The sequence below is a fragment of the Sipha flava genome, unplaced genomic scaffold (genome assembly GCF_003268045.1).
Source record: "Sipha flava isolate LNK unplaced genomic scaffold, YSA_version1 0_pilon_pilon, whole genome shotgun sequence".
NCBI classification, from domain to species: domain Eukaryota; kingdom Metazoa; phylum Arthropoda; class Insecta; order Hemiptera; family Aphididae; genus Sipha; species Sipha flava.
Window position 1 is genome coordinate 2453646 of NW_020271713.1, and position 13885 is coordinate 2467530.

The 13885-nt window shown below is 31.5% G+C and overlaps 1 protein-coding gene across 1 annotated transcript in view; it reads left to right on the forward strand.

Moving 5' to 3' along the window:
• LOC112694138 (nephrin-like) overlaps nucleotides 1-13885 on the forward strand; it is a 53089-nt gene that overhangs the window by 24605 nt on the left and 14599 nt on the right. Inside the window, exons 4-7 of the mRNA XM_025569561.1 lie at nucleotides 3196-3348; nucleotides 4090-4272; nucleotides 8327-8480; nucleotides 9265-9401. Coding sequence (XP_025425346.1) covers nucleotides 3196-3348; nucleotides 4090-4272; nucleotides 8327-8480; nucleotides 9265-9401 — 627 coding nt within the window. The remainder of the gene's footprint in view (nucleotides 1-3195; nucleotides 3349-4089; nucleotides 4273-8326; nucleotides 8481-9264; nucleotides 9402-13885) is intronic.

The window sequence follows — 13885 nt, forward strand, 5'->3', positions numbered from 1 at the left end:
AATCTATGACATTTTTGTCGACCAAGATACCGATCTTTTTTTTCAATACCTACTATTTTGATTTTTTTTTCATTATTACAAAACGTATATAGTATACACGTTACGAAGAGAAAATGCGCTTAATGTAATGTCCACTATATTATAATGTGTTACGACGTTTTTACTTTTGTAATTTTTTTTTTTCTTGTTAAAAAAGTTCTTGATTTGATGACATATTTGCGTACACTACTTCTGTTTGATTAAACTCGTAAAGTATGTCATGAAGGAATAATTATTATTGTACCGAATTCACATCGTTGCAGAGTTTTTTTTTTTTTTTAACTTTGAGAAAAAAAGTAATTTAATTTTGCTGACCAATAGTTCTGCGGATTCTTATTTCTATAACATTAGAAACACTATCATGCCTAAAACTCGTTTCATTTGAATGGTTATTAACGATAAAGGTGTTAACAATTAAAATGCAATAAATAGCTTCAGTGATTTAAAAAAAAAAAAAAACATATATATTCGTCCGTATGTATATATTTTATTTATTTTATTTATTTTTTTTTTTTTAGAAGTAAACACGTGTAATATGTAAGTGTCCGGAGAAATATATATTATTATATGGTGTGGGTGTGTAACGAGTCGTTTCGTTATTTTAAACAATATAATGAGTCCATCTTCGTCTAATTTACCATGCATTACTAACAACCTGATTTTTATCCAGCCGTTCACGCCGGTGTAACAAAGCTATTTGTCGGTTACTTGAATTTCGGTATTATGTATATAATTAATGACTGCACTGCGTTCACATAATTTCGTACGATCCCATCGACGTTTTTGAAGACTCATGTCGTTGCATACATTTTGCGTCATCGGAACGGACAGACGTTTTGCGACCAACTGACTGCTGTAGTGTATATATTATGTTAATCAATATTATATTATTTTTACGAAATAAAACGTCGAATGGGGGGAAAAAACCCTACCGGTGTATATGATATTAATAATCGTTAACGTAATATTATACGATAAGTAGACACGTTTCGAAAAAAGTGTTGGGCTCGTACATTAATAATTACAATTCTTTCTCTTTTCATTCGGAAGGTTGAGCCAATAAAGTTACGAATTAGGTTAGAATGGCATATTCGAATTTTTAGTGTTTCTCACACGTAATATATTTTTTTATTTTTTGTTTTTATTAATTAGCAAAATAAGCACAAACACTTTTTTTCTATTATTATTAATTTCGTAAAAAAATATTATGTAATTTATTTATGTGCGGCCATTAAATGTAATAACACGATCAACTAGTAATCGCTTATACCATATTAAATTATGATTAATTTTTACACCTACAATTTTAAATAACTGTTTCCAGGAATGTGTAATTTATGAAAACGAATAACCGACATTCATTAAATAAGGTCGGTATTTGTATATTTGTTTTTTAATAATATTAAAACTCGGTGTGATAGAAACTTATCCGAAATAACAGAATACATTATTGTACCTTATACTCATAAATGCGTACATGATTATTTCTGTTCTGTCAAATGCAATATAATACTTAAACAACATAAAAACACGAAATACGATTTAATGGGATCATTTGCGTTAAAAAATTAAAATAAAATAATTTGTGGCTTTGTCAACGAGACTGTAAATACACTTGAAATGTTATTGGAATCGCATTATATTCCGTGCCCATCAGGTGTATAATTTTATTTCGTTGTTAGTTTAATTAAATCCGATATTAACGATTCGTAACTTTAGCACAGAGCGTTGCATCCCAGAAGGCTTTACGGCTCAAACCTTCTTCAAAACTTATTTTTCACATAACATTTATTTATATTTATACGAATAGTTTTATGGAAAAGTATAACACGTTCTCTGTTTAATTCTGTTAAATGATATTTTTTTTCATTAAGACGGGGAGAATATAAGCCAATTCCAAATACTTCTATAGTTATGGATAAATTACACTAATTTATGATCAATTATTAGGCTCCAACCAATCAAAAATCCCAGGTAATCGCTGACCTAGCTTAAAAATCGATAACTTATCGAGTTGTTATGTAATATTAATTTTATTAGATACATTTTTAGTTTGTTTAGGTATTAATATTGGGCTATTGTTCTTAAAGATTTCAAATATTTTACTTTACAAGTTATGTTTTCACATTGATGTTCTTAAATATGAGAAGTTACGTATTTATTCTCTATAAAAACCATAAAAGTTTTACTTGTATAACGAAACCCCTCGTAAGATTCATTAAATTATACTATTTGAGACGTCCTGTATTAATTTACAGTTTATCGTATATGTTTACAAACATTTTTTTTTTTTTTTTGTCTTACATAGACATACCCTGTCCATTATAGGTATATAAAATAACATAATACTTGGTAATGAAACAAAAAAATTAATTCTACGTGCTATATTATTATTTTTTCGCAATTTATTATGCGATAATGTTATTTTACTTTTTACGTTTTATTATTTAAATAGTGTACAACATACAAAAAATAACTGCAGTTTTAGATCATAGCGTTTGTACCACAGTGATATTGTACAGCATACAACATTTGTTATCAATTTTTACTACAAATAAAACAGTTTCATAAAATTATTTCAGTTCAAACAATTCTTTTGCCTAATTGTGTCATATGTGTACGTATATATGTTTTTGTTCTAAATCCCAGAGGGTATAAAGCCAGATGTTGTTGGTTAGACCTCACAAAGAAGTTCTAACCTAACATATGGATTATCATAAGCCATAAATCATTAATGACGAGCTTTGCATATATATAATATTCATATATAAATACGTATGCGAACGTTTTTTTTTTTATTGTTAAAACCATTTATGCACATGTATTTATAATATTATAATAAACTCGCAATCGCTTACCGATGTTATTTTTTTTTGTTATTTATTTTTATCGTCGATTTTTTTTTTCTTTACTCGTAAAAATGTGTTAGTATTCTATGCGGTCTTCGATAAACCACTTTTCATCAAACCCATAAAACGAAATTAATTAAGATATTTCCCATTCGATACAATGCGACACTAATAACAACGATGATAGTAATAATAATAATAATAATAATAATAATGATAATGATAATGATAATGATAATAATAATAATAATAATAATAATAATAATAATAACACTAATGTCAAATATCAATTGAATTGTTTGAACAGCACCGCCATTGTCCGTGGAATTCGTCAACCAATCTCCAGATTCGGAATTAGAAGTGCAAGAAAACCACGAAGTCACTATTGAGTGTGTCGCTCGAAACTCTAAACCTCCGGCGAGAATAGTGTGGTTTCGCAGCAGAACTGAAATCAATCCCGGTGAGTACATATTATTATTAGATTTTGTACACATGGTACATGGATCGCGCGTTTTACTGTAACACTCAATAACATGTAATAGAATAAACGAATGATTGGTCTCGACGACGAACCATTGCAGTGATGGTGTACTCGTAATATACTTACAGGTATACCCATAGACGTGCGAAGACGTCGGGAAGAAGACGTCGAAGAAGTTCGGGGCGTACCTGAGAAAAATTAACTAAATAAGCTAGCGGGAAGGGAGAAATCTACCCCCCCCCGCCTAAAAAAAATCAACTTTTATTACCTATCGATACTCTTGATAACAAAAAATAATAATTCCGCACACCGTTTTCAAATTAATTTTCATATTTATATCAATTAGCTAAATATCATGCACTTCAAAAAAGTGTACGTATCCATTTTGTTGATAATCTTCTTACCTCGTTATTATTAACAGAACTATTACAACCGAATCAAATGAATAGAGAAAAAACAATAACAATATAAATGTATTATTATATTTCGGTATCACAAATGTATGTAGACCACAGTAACCATGTGTAAATTCAAATTAAAATTCGATAATAATAATATTTTCGGATGGTGCCCAGGCACAACCACCTCTGTGCATACACCCACTGCGCCCGCGTACCTACATGGGAACCTTATCTGTACTACGATCTGAGGGTCGCATCGGTCGCGTTGCGCTCGTGCCATTGTAATAATAATATGTGGTGTGTCCCTTGGTTTTTACAGAGCAGCGGGTTGATAATGTCAACGAAGAAACCGTGGGTACGACCAACCTAAAATTGTACACTGCCCGAAGCCGAATAAAAGTGACCGCTACGTCCAGGGACGACCGTGAAATGTTTAGATGTGAAGCACACCACGAAGCTCTATCGGATCCGCTTTCGTCCTCCATTCGAATACGGGTTTTATGTGAGTTTCTTCAACACAACTCTGTTATATTAAATATAATTATAATATGTTATTATAAATTTTATAATAACATAATGTAGGCGTACAGCAGTACTTTCCGATATATTTGTATCGTCCACGCAATCGTATTATTAGTGCGTCAGGTTCCGGGATAATACGAGATAGAAAAAAAAAAGTATATGCAATAAATGTATTATTATTAATTTAACGTGATGCAGCAGTATACATTATAATAAAAATATCATCGGTATGTGTGTGTATGTGTTTGTGTAATATAATCTAGAACGATGTTATTATTCACACTGTCTCGAATGAAACCGTAACGATTATAAAATATAAACATTTGACAATTTTCGATGGATCGCGTCCGAAGTACAATTATTTTTTTTCTTCTTTTATCTGGTAGTGCTCCAAGTGATATTATGTATCTGCAGCTAAAACATAAAAAATTAACATCCTATCTAAGATAAATAGCCGGTTGCGTATAATTAAAATATGGAACAGTTCCGAAATCATTAAATGCTTATTCGATTACAATGTTTCTTCTATACATAACATTTTTCAGCGCTCTATACTAATAAGCACTGCGTTGCATTCATTACATTTCATATATGTACCTAATATTATGTTATAATATTACAATTAATTAGATTTTTGTTTTATGATACGGTTCATTTTCGAATTGAGACGTATAGAATTCGGATTGCTCTGATTTTTAATCAAGTCCTAATTGTATAAATATTTGGTTAAAGCATTCGTTTTATCGAACAAAGAAAGTTTCTCAGGGTTGAAAATAATTAGCATCCAACTCGCCAATGAAATTACGGACACAGTCCGTATAAATAAATTAACTTCAATATTATTATGAGTTTGTGAAACAAGTACGAATTGTATATCGACTGTAAGTGCAATACTTGTATTTTTTTCTCTATTTACAGTTGGTCTGTTTTTTTTCCGAAAACATTGCCAGAATCTTATCATCGTTATTAATTTACCCCGTAGCCGTATCTCTTATTATACGTGCTTCGTTGTGGTCTAACCACTCAGACACTCTTGACTCAAGTAAAGCTGTAGTTATTTTTCCCTCAATTTGATCCCGTAAATATAACATAATACAGCATAGTCCAGCGTAATAATTATTTTATTTAATATATTTTCGGTAATCATTGCATGTGCTGTTGTAAACCATTATTTCAGAATATTCAATGATTATATTTTTATAACCAATCGGGATTGGAGGTTATACAAAAAATAAATATTATTTCAATATTTTTTTTTGCTGTTTTAATAACAAAATCACCATAGTTGGAAAAGCCAGTGAGAGTTGTCACAACTCTGACCTCAAACTCACCGACATGACATGTGCATCTCAGAAAAAATGACTATAGAAAATCATTTTTAGGATAAATAAACGAAATGAAAAATACAATTATAAAATGAATTATTAAATTTATTTCATTCCTACATAATATAATATACATGTGTGTGTGTGTGCTTGTAATTTGTAATTATAATTGCGTTTACGTAAACAATGTCTTAAACCTTTGAGAAATTGTTCCATTACTGTTTCTTGATTAATAATTCTATAGCAGAGATTTTAAAAATGTTCAATTGTTTTTTTTCTTTCCCATATTCACGCGATAATAGAACTATTATTTCCGTTATAAAAATTTGTGATCTAGATTTTTTGAAATTAAAATTGAACACCTAATTCATAGTTATTACCTTTTTCAATTATTGATATATTCGATGACCATAGCTGTTGGTTGACAGTTATGACGATGGAGTCTTGTAGTAGAGTAACAATAGTAATAATTTTTTTGAACTCGTAATATAAGAACAGCAATTTCGTCGCTAAAAACCGAATGGCCACCCATCCGGGTGTTAACGGTGTTTAACCGCAGCATTAGTCAATGACCATGGCTCATAAATACTATTAATCATTATTTGTTACCAAGTAAAAAGTTATGTAAAATTTATTTTTGGCAATCAGAGATTTTAATAAAAATGTTAAATTTTGATTTATAAGTATAAATTTCAATATGAATATTTTCGTATCGTGTTGAGAACAATTATGCAGTACAATACAATTGTTTTATCATAAATTAGATACTTAATTTTGACTGTAATAATCTTAGGAAATTTCCTTGCTATGGTTAATTATTATAATAGCAATAATAATTTTACGATGATTGTGGGATTATTTGCAAAATAATTTAAATTTATTGTTGCTTGACATGTATAACTGATAATACACCATATTGTTTTTTTTTTATTTTAAAAGTTGAGTTGGTATTAAATTATTTTTAAATCTCCACCCTTTAAAATTTACTATTCATAAAATCATAAATATTTACATAGAAATTATTCCGAACATTTCGTTTAAAATAATATCATTACTAACTGCATTTATGTTTAACAATCTTATCCATAGAAAAGTGTTGAAACATAATTCTTGGGTTTTCGCCAAATATATAACTAAAACATACTGTTAACAAATGCATTGCACATTAGAAGAATTTGTATGATTTTGTTCCATGTAACCTATTTTTATTTTGCATATATATATTTAATTTTTTATTATGTGTTAAACATAAAACTATTCTCCGACACTTATAGACATTTAAAGAAATAATGTCTTTCATACTCATCATAAACTCGTGAAGTAGGTATAAGGATGTTATTCATTTATTTTAAATGTAATACAAATATAATATAAATAGACGAAACTTAAACGTCTAGTAATATTAGAGTGTTGGTGTTTATTATGGATGGACTATAAAACGATTGGGATTAAGAACAAAAAAAACAACAGAAAATAAATAAAGTGAAAAAAAGCTTATGGAAAAAAAGCACGTAGAAAAAAAAGCAAATGAAAAAAAAAATTATCTTTGTATTTTTGATTTAAAATAAGAACAGTTGGAAAAAAAATTGCATTTATAATTACGTGTATGATTTATAATTATTTATTTTTAAAAAACAAAAATTAAGTACATTATGCTATTATTACAATAAGTCATATGAAATAATTGTATAATACATCATATACTCAAATTCAAATATTTTTATCGATCTATAATATTTAAATTATAATAGATCTAAATAATATATTTATTTAAGATATAGTAATCTTCAGCGATTATCTTATTTTCGATATTATTAATATTGTAATTATTGTACCTTGTACACAATAAAAATAATTTTTGTTTGCATATTTTCACAAATTTTTTTTTTTTGTAAATTACTTAAATCAAATCGCGCTTTTTTAGTGTTATCAGAATCTATTTCTAATCAAGTTTTTTAATCAGTATCCAAATAGAAGGTAGAATTATGGACTGCAGATTTCGATAACTTGAACTTAACTGCAGTCCATAACTGCTTTTTTTTTTTCTAAACTTAAAACAATACAGAAAAAATATCCATGCGCATATTAGTATTTTTAAGAAATTTTTATGATTATAAAAGACTACAAGTTCAGAATCGTCTAACCCTCCTTCCTAAATATGCCTTATGCAACATTTTTAATTATCAATTACCCAAGAAGAATTAACATTATTCAAATACGAATATAGAAAGTAATGTAAACATGCAAACCAAGAGTTGTAACAAAACCATGTTAGGTGTTTACTATATTATGTTAACTTAAATTAATTACAAACAAATTATGCTGCACATGTAAATAATAAATGTTTTTAGCAGAAAAATAAAAATAGTTAATGAAATATTTGTATTTAATCACAGTAAAAACAAATAGTTAATTACTAATTACTTCTTAAATCATTCATTTTAATAAAACTTATAATATTAAGATATTTGTCCCAAAATCATCTAAAGAAAATGTCCGTGTATTATTTTAAATTAGTTATGTCAAAATCTAATCAAATATTTTTTAATTATTTTTTGTCATTTGGAATAAAATATAATTTTTACCGAACATCAGATTATTAATACGAATTGAGTGTTTATTTTATTCACAAAATGTTCAATTACTTGTTACGATTAAATGCCCTAATATCCCCAATGTAATGTCCATGTGTAAATGTTATTTATGTAGATCCACCAGGAGTTCCTCATATCGAAGGGTACACAGAAGGCGAAAACTTGGAAAAAGGACAGCAAGTCGTCCTGCGTTGTGTGTCGAAAGTTGGAAATCCTCCAACACAGCTTACATGGTTCAGGAACGACGAGATGATTCTGAACGAATACAGGTACTCATATGTAATTTTTATTGCATCGAACAATGATTCGCCCCCCCCCCCTCCCAATTGGTGTTCGTGTGAACATGCCGCGGTCGCGTATAAAAAGTAAAACGCACACGCGACGATGCGGTACGCATCGTTTGCTCGAACGCCGTTCGCGCGGAATGAGACCTTTTTCGTTCGTGATTTTTTCGTACGATACATCATCGCGTCCCTTGTTCCTGCGTTGTTCCTGACAAACGCGTCAATCGCACGTATTATTTAAATACACGCGTCCGAGTGTAACGTAAATAAATTCGTAAATCGGACAAGATGTCCGAGTACCGCTACGGCCGCGCGCAAGCCTCTCGAATGCAATGGGCAGCGTTTACCTACCAACCTACCACCGTAGGCGCAATTAAGGGGGTCTGGGGATGTTAAGCTCTCTCTCAAAAACCATACAAAATTTTATATAGTTAAATTGATAAATAAAAAGAAAAAAAAATTTATGATTACTACTGAAAAAATGAAATTTTATAATTTATTTTTAAGTTTTACTTGCCTCCCAACAAGCACATTATTTATAGAGGGTGAAGGGTGGAAAAAGTTTCCGAGAGGCAGTGATTGAAAAATGTATGGGAGGGGCCAAATGTTTTAATCTAATTGCGCCTATGCCTACCGCCCCGAAACTACCTACTCGGCGGCGAACGTGTGCCCACCGACAACCAGCGTTGTGTTGCGTTTAACGCGTTGCGTGTGTGGTGTTTTTTTTTTCTTGAATAACGATCACGTGTGTAACACATATTATTTCCAGGACAACGGAAAAGGTGTCGGAGAGCACGTACAGATTCACGGCTAACGTCTCGGACAACAACGCGAGATTTCGCTGCGAAGCGAAAAACTCAATTAGCCCAGTTCCTCAATACGCTGACGTCGTACTCTCGGTGTCATGTAAGTGTTTTCGTTTTCGTTTTTTCGCAATTAACATTTGCATTAGCCGCGGCGTGAACTCGTTCCCGCGGTACGTTAATTATTTCAAATAATTTATTTGGTTAGTCCGAGTGGGGGGGGGGCACGTCGGTTCACCGCGAACCGAACACGCGGAAATTATTGTTTCGTGTCGAAAATATTCCGTTCGGAATGGTCGACACGGGTACGTGAGTATATTGTTTCGGGGTTTTTTTTTTTTTTTATCAGAAAACGACAGGTACCGGCGGCGTAGGTGATATTGTTTACCCGACGCCCGTCGGTAGGATTGAAAGTTCGTGTGAAACACGAATTACGTGCGCATCACTGCATCGACGATGCTGTTGTGGTGACGAACAAAAACACTGTCGTAGCCGATACGGCACACGGATGTGTACAACAATAATACATTATCGTAATCTTCAAACGCGTAGTCAAATATTGACCTCTAGTCGCCGCACACCGCCGTCAATTATTGGTCTCCCACGAGAAGTAGGTAGTAACGCACCCCATAGCAATAAATCACCGCGCGAGCACGTAGTGTGCCGGAGATAACAAATCGACGACCTCTTAACACGTCGTTTTTCCCGAAAAAAAACGAACATTATAATCGCGTTTAAAAATAAAATACACAGTACCGTGTAGGCAACTAACAAACGCTCGGGCCGATGATATCTGATAGGTTTTTGTATGACAAAAGAAGAAAAAAAATCTTCTCAACAATGTTCGCGCGCTTGACACAGCGATGTACGTGATACACGTATTGGTGATTTACTCATTCTAAGTATACACTGTACCGAAAACACGATCGTTTACACGTTGTTTAATCGGTGCATTAAAAATAATTGTTGGTGTGCTAAATACTATGAAAAATTAACAGATGTACACAATGTTGAAGTGCAAGTATCCAGTTGTTTATGTATTATAAAGCCAAAATGGGAACATGATGCATTTTTAGAGTAGCGGGTAAAGTTTACACTTGGAAAACGATTCAGTAAAAATTTCTTTGATTTCGACAGTTAATTTTCAGAAATATTGAGTCTGATGGTTTCACGATAACATAGTAATTAGACTTACGATGTAATGTTTGCGTTTTCGTCAATTTTTAATAATATTTTATAAGCACTGCTGTTATATATGCTTATACATTTACTATTTAAATACTTTTCAAGAACTGTATTGAAAATACAACGAAAAGAACGATTACAATGAGCCATGATTTTTTAATAGATTAATATATATGGGACAATATGGAATACCGGGCAATTTGAACCACGAATATATATAAATAATTACAATGTACAAAGTGTCTTGAAAAGCACGAAAACTTGACTGCTTCATCGTAAATATCAATTATTGTTCTTATATTGTTATCTGATCGTATCGGCATAGCTATTACTTTTACCAATGTAACACAGAAAAACAATAGATATAACTTGGAATAATATAAAAAGCGAGTAAGAAATATTATACTGACATTTTATACTTTGTTTTGTATTGTAATAAAAATATTTTACAGTATATTATTATAAGTTTAATAATTATTTAATACTATTTGAGAGCCAAATTGCCGAGCAATGTGTACATTGCCCAGTATTCCATACCTATTGACCGTAACATATGTATAGAATATAACCAATAAAGTAAATTTTATATTTCAATATTTTTTAAGTTGACTTTTTAAAATAGTGTACTACCGCATATACTTTTTTTTTTTTTTTGCTTGTTAGTTTGCTCCATCAATAAAACCTTGTACGGAGTAATAACTGGGTAGAGAGTTATAAAAAAAAAAAACTCAAACGAAACAAAAGTATTGATGTAAAATTAATGCCAAAAAATTGTCTTTGAAATACTTTTTTGAATATTCTCAACGAAAATTTAAGTATCAATTTAAAATAGTTATCGATACTATGAAAAGTATTTAAATACTTGTACACAAATACAGCTTATAATTAGTATAATTTATATGGAAAAATAAATACTGCAATGAATAAAAATACGTTTATAACAGCTTTTTGTTACTGCCCCAACACATAAAGGCGTTTCTATAGTCCATTAACTAAAGATGAGACGAACCAAATTTTGGCTGATCAATAATTAATTAGGCGCTAACCAATTTTGGTGGTTGTGATCACCTTGAAAATGACAGCTACCGCAAGTACCAAATTATCTTAATACTAGCGTATTTTAATCAAACGTGAGAGCCGTCTCCCAATTCAATGATACGAGCTTAACGATCATCTATATTGTGTTAATGCATAAATTATATAGAATAATTTACAGAAAGTATTTACATTTTCATTACACCACTAAATATTGGAAAAAAAAGTTTGTACCGTATCGTACGACGGAAACAATTTAAATTATATTTATAAAACAAGTCCGGAATACAATTTCGGTACAGCAATCATTTCGGTAGTTATCAGAAAATACTTCTAAACAATATCTAATATCATATTTGCAGGGACCAATCGTATGAAAGCTCTGTAATTGATTTCTATATTATACATTATATCGCTTCGTTGCGTGCATACGCTTCGATGCAGATTAGTGGTGTGAAATTATTTTAAAACGAAACGAAAAAAAAAATAAATATTATAATCAATAACACGCAACATCATCGAAAAAGTAATAATAGTTACCTTATAAAATCTAAAAATTCCCGAAAATAGTCTACAGATAATTTACCTCCTTTAACCTCCTTTACATTCTCCCCGAGGACCTTCGAGTTTTGCAATAAATAATTATACACCTACATGTATTACTTCACAACGTCTACTTCTTACAAACAGAGGGAGAGAGAATATATTTTTTTATTTTTACGTAATTTCGAAAAAAAATTTTTACAGTATAGTACATAAGAATGTTATAAGAGAGTTTTACGTTTTCAACGAGTAGAGGTTTGGTTCTTTTTATGATTTTATTAGTCTCGTAGCCAATGACTATTTCAATTACAATTTTCTATTTACGTTTTCATGGAATAATAATTAACGTTACATTTATAATAAATGTTTAGGCACACCGTTTAACTATTTGCGTTGTTCTTTATCCAGCGCATCCCAGGAAAATAATTATATTATTCATTGTTGAAAGCCCATTGAAGAAAAAAAACACTATTGCTTTAATATTAAATAAACGTTTCTTTGCAGGAGCCTATTTTGAGGGCGGAGGGGCCATCACCCCCCCCTCCTGAATCCGCATTTAAGAAATCAATTATATGTGAGAGACACATTTCAAATTTTTTTAATGTGGATCATTTTATAACGTAATCAAATAACGCGTGGCTGTGAATACCGAATTGGACTTTAAGTCGTGTCCATACTTGGTGAAAAATCAAATAAAACACAAGCATAACTTTCAAAACACAGACAGGTGTTAAAAAAGAACTACACAAAAGTCGATTGTCTAAGTGGATCCGGCATAGGATTAAAAAAAAAAAACCACAATTATAAAAAATTCACCAGATTTAAATACTACCAAAAATTTTACTTGTAAATTTAGAGCCTGAATTAAAGAAAAAAAAAATGGAATCGCCCCCCCCCCCCCACTAGAAGTAAGTTTAAATACGCGCCTGTTTCCTTGTTTGATGAATCGTGATCAGCGAGTATTTATACCCGCCGTTCCGCGGTTTCAACGTTTCTTTTTAACGGTTTCCCCCGATCAACTTGATCGGAGCTCGTTACCAAGGTGTAAAAAATATATATATAAGTACACGTGTAATTATTATAATAGATACGATACTGACGTATATCGGTATGATATATAGTTCGATTTGTGAGTATCGTGCGCGCAGCAGTTGATGTTCGTCCGTCGTTCGCCTGTTACGCGCGAGGACGACTACCGTGAATCCCGATCGATGTCGCACTCACGAGCTCGCTACACCTGCCCGTACCGATAACACCTAAGCCAGCGCGGTGCGTAATGTTATTTATGAATTTGTGTGACCGACCATAACGTGCGTACTATTTCGCACTCACTTTTCACGTTTTCACCGTAAACACGTATCCATCAGCTAGGGTATCCGTTGTGTTATTGATTTTTCATAAAAGCCTTACACTTGTATACATAAAACGCTACCGCGATAACCCGACTGTTTACAGACAAATTATGTTACGGAGGTGACGGATGGAGAAAGAGAGAGAGAGAGAGAGTGAGAGAGAAAGACCCAATGGATTTAAAAGACGCATAATATCGCTCGGATAAAAAGTATACACTTTGGTCTTTAACGGGTCTTAAATAGTATTGACAAGCAAGACTCGACGGATCTCCACGGTTTGTAAACATTAAGCGCAGCGCAAACGTATAAATTATATTACTATTATTAAGTTCGTCCCAATCGCGTTCTCTCGCGGTGTTATACTACGATGGGGTCTTACCGCGAGAAACGCGACGAATAAGTTCTGAATATAGATCAAATAATGAATAATTTGAAATGGCGCGGCGGGTACACCGTGTGATCGGCCGCGAAC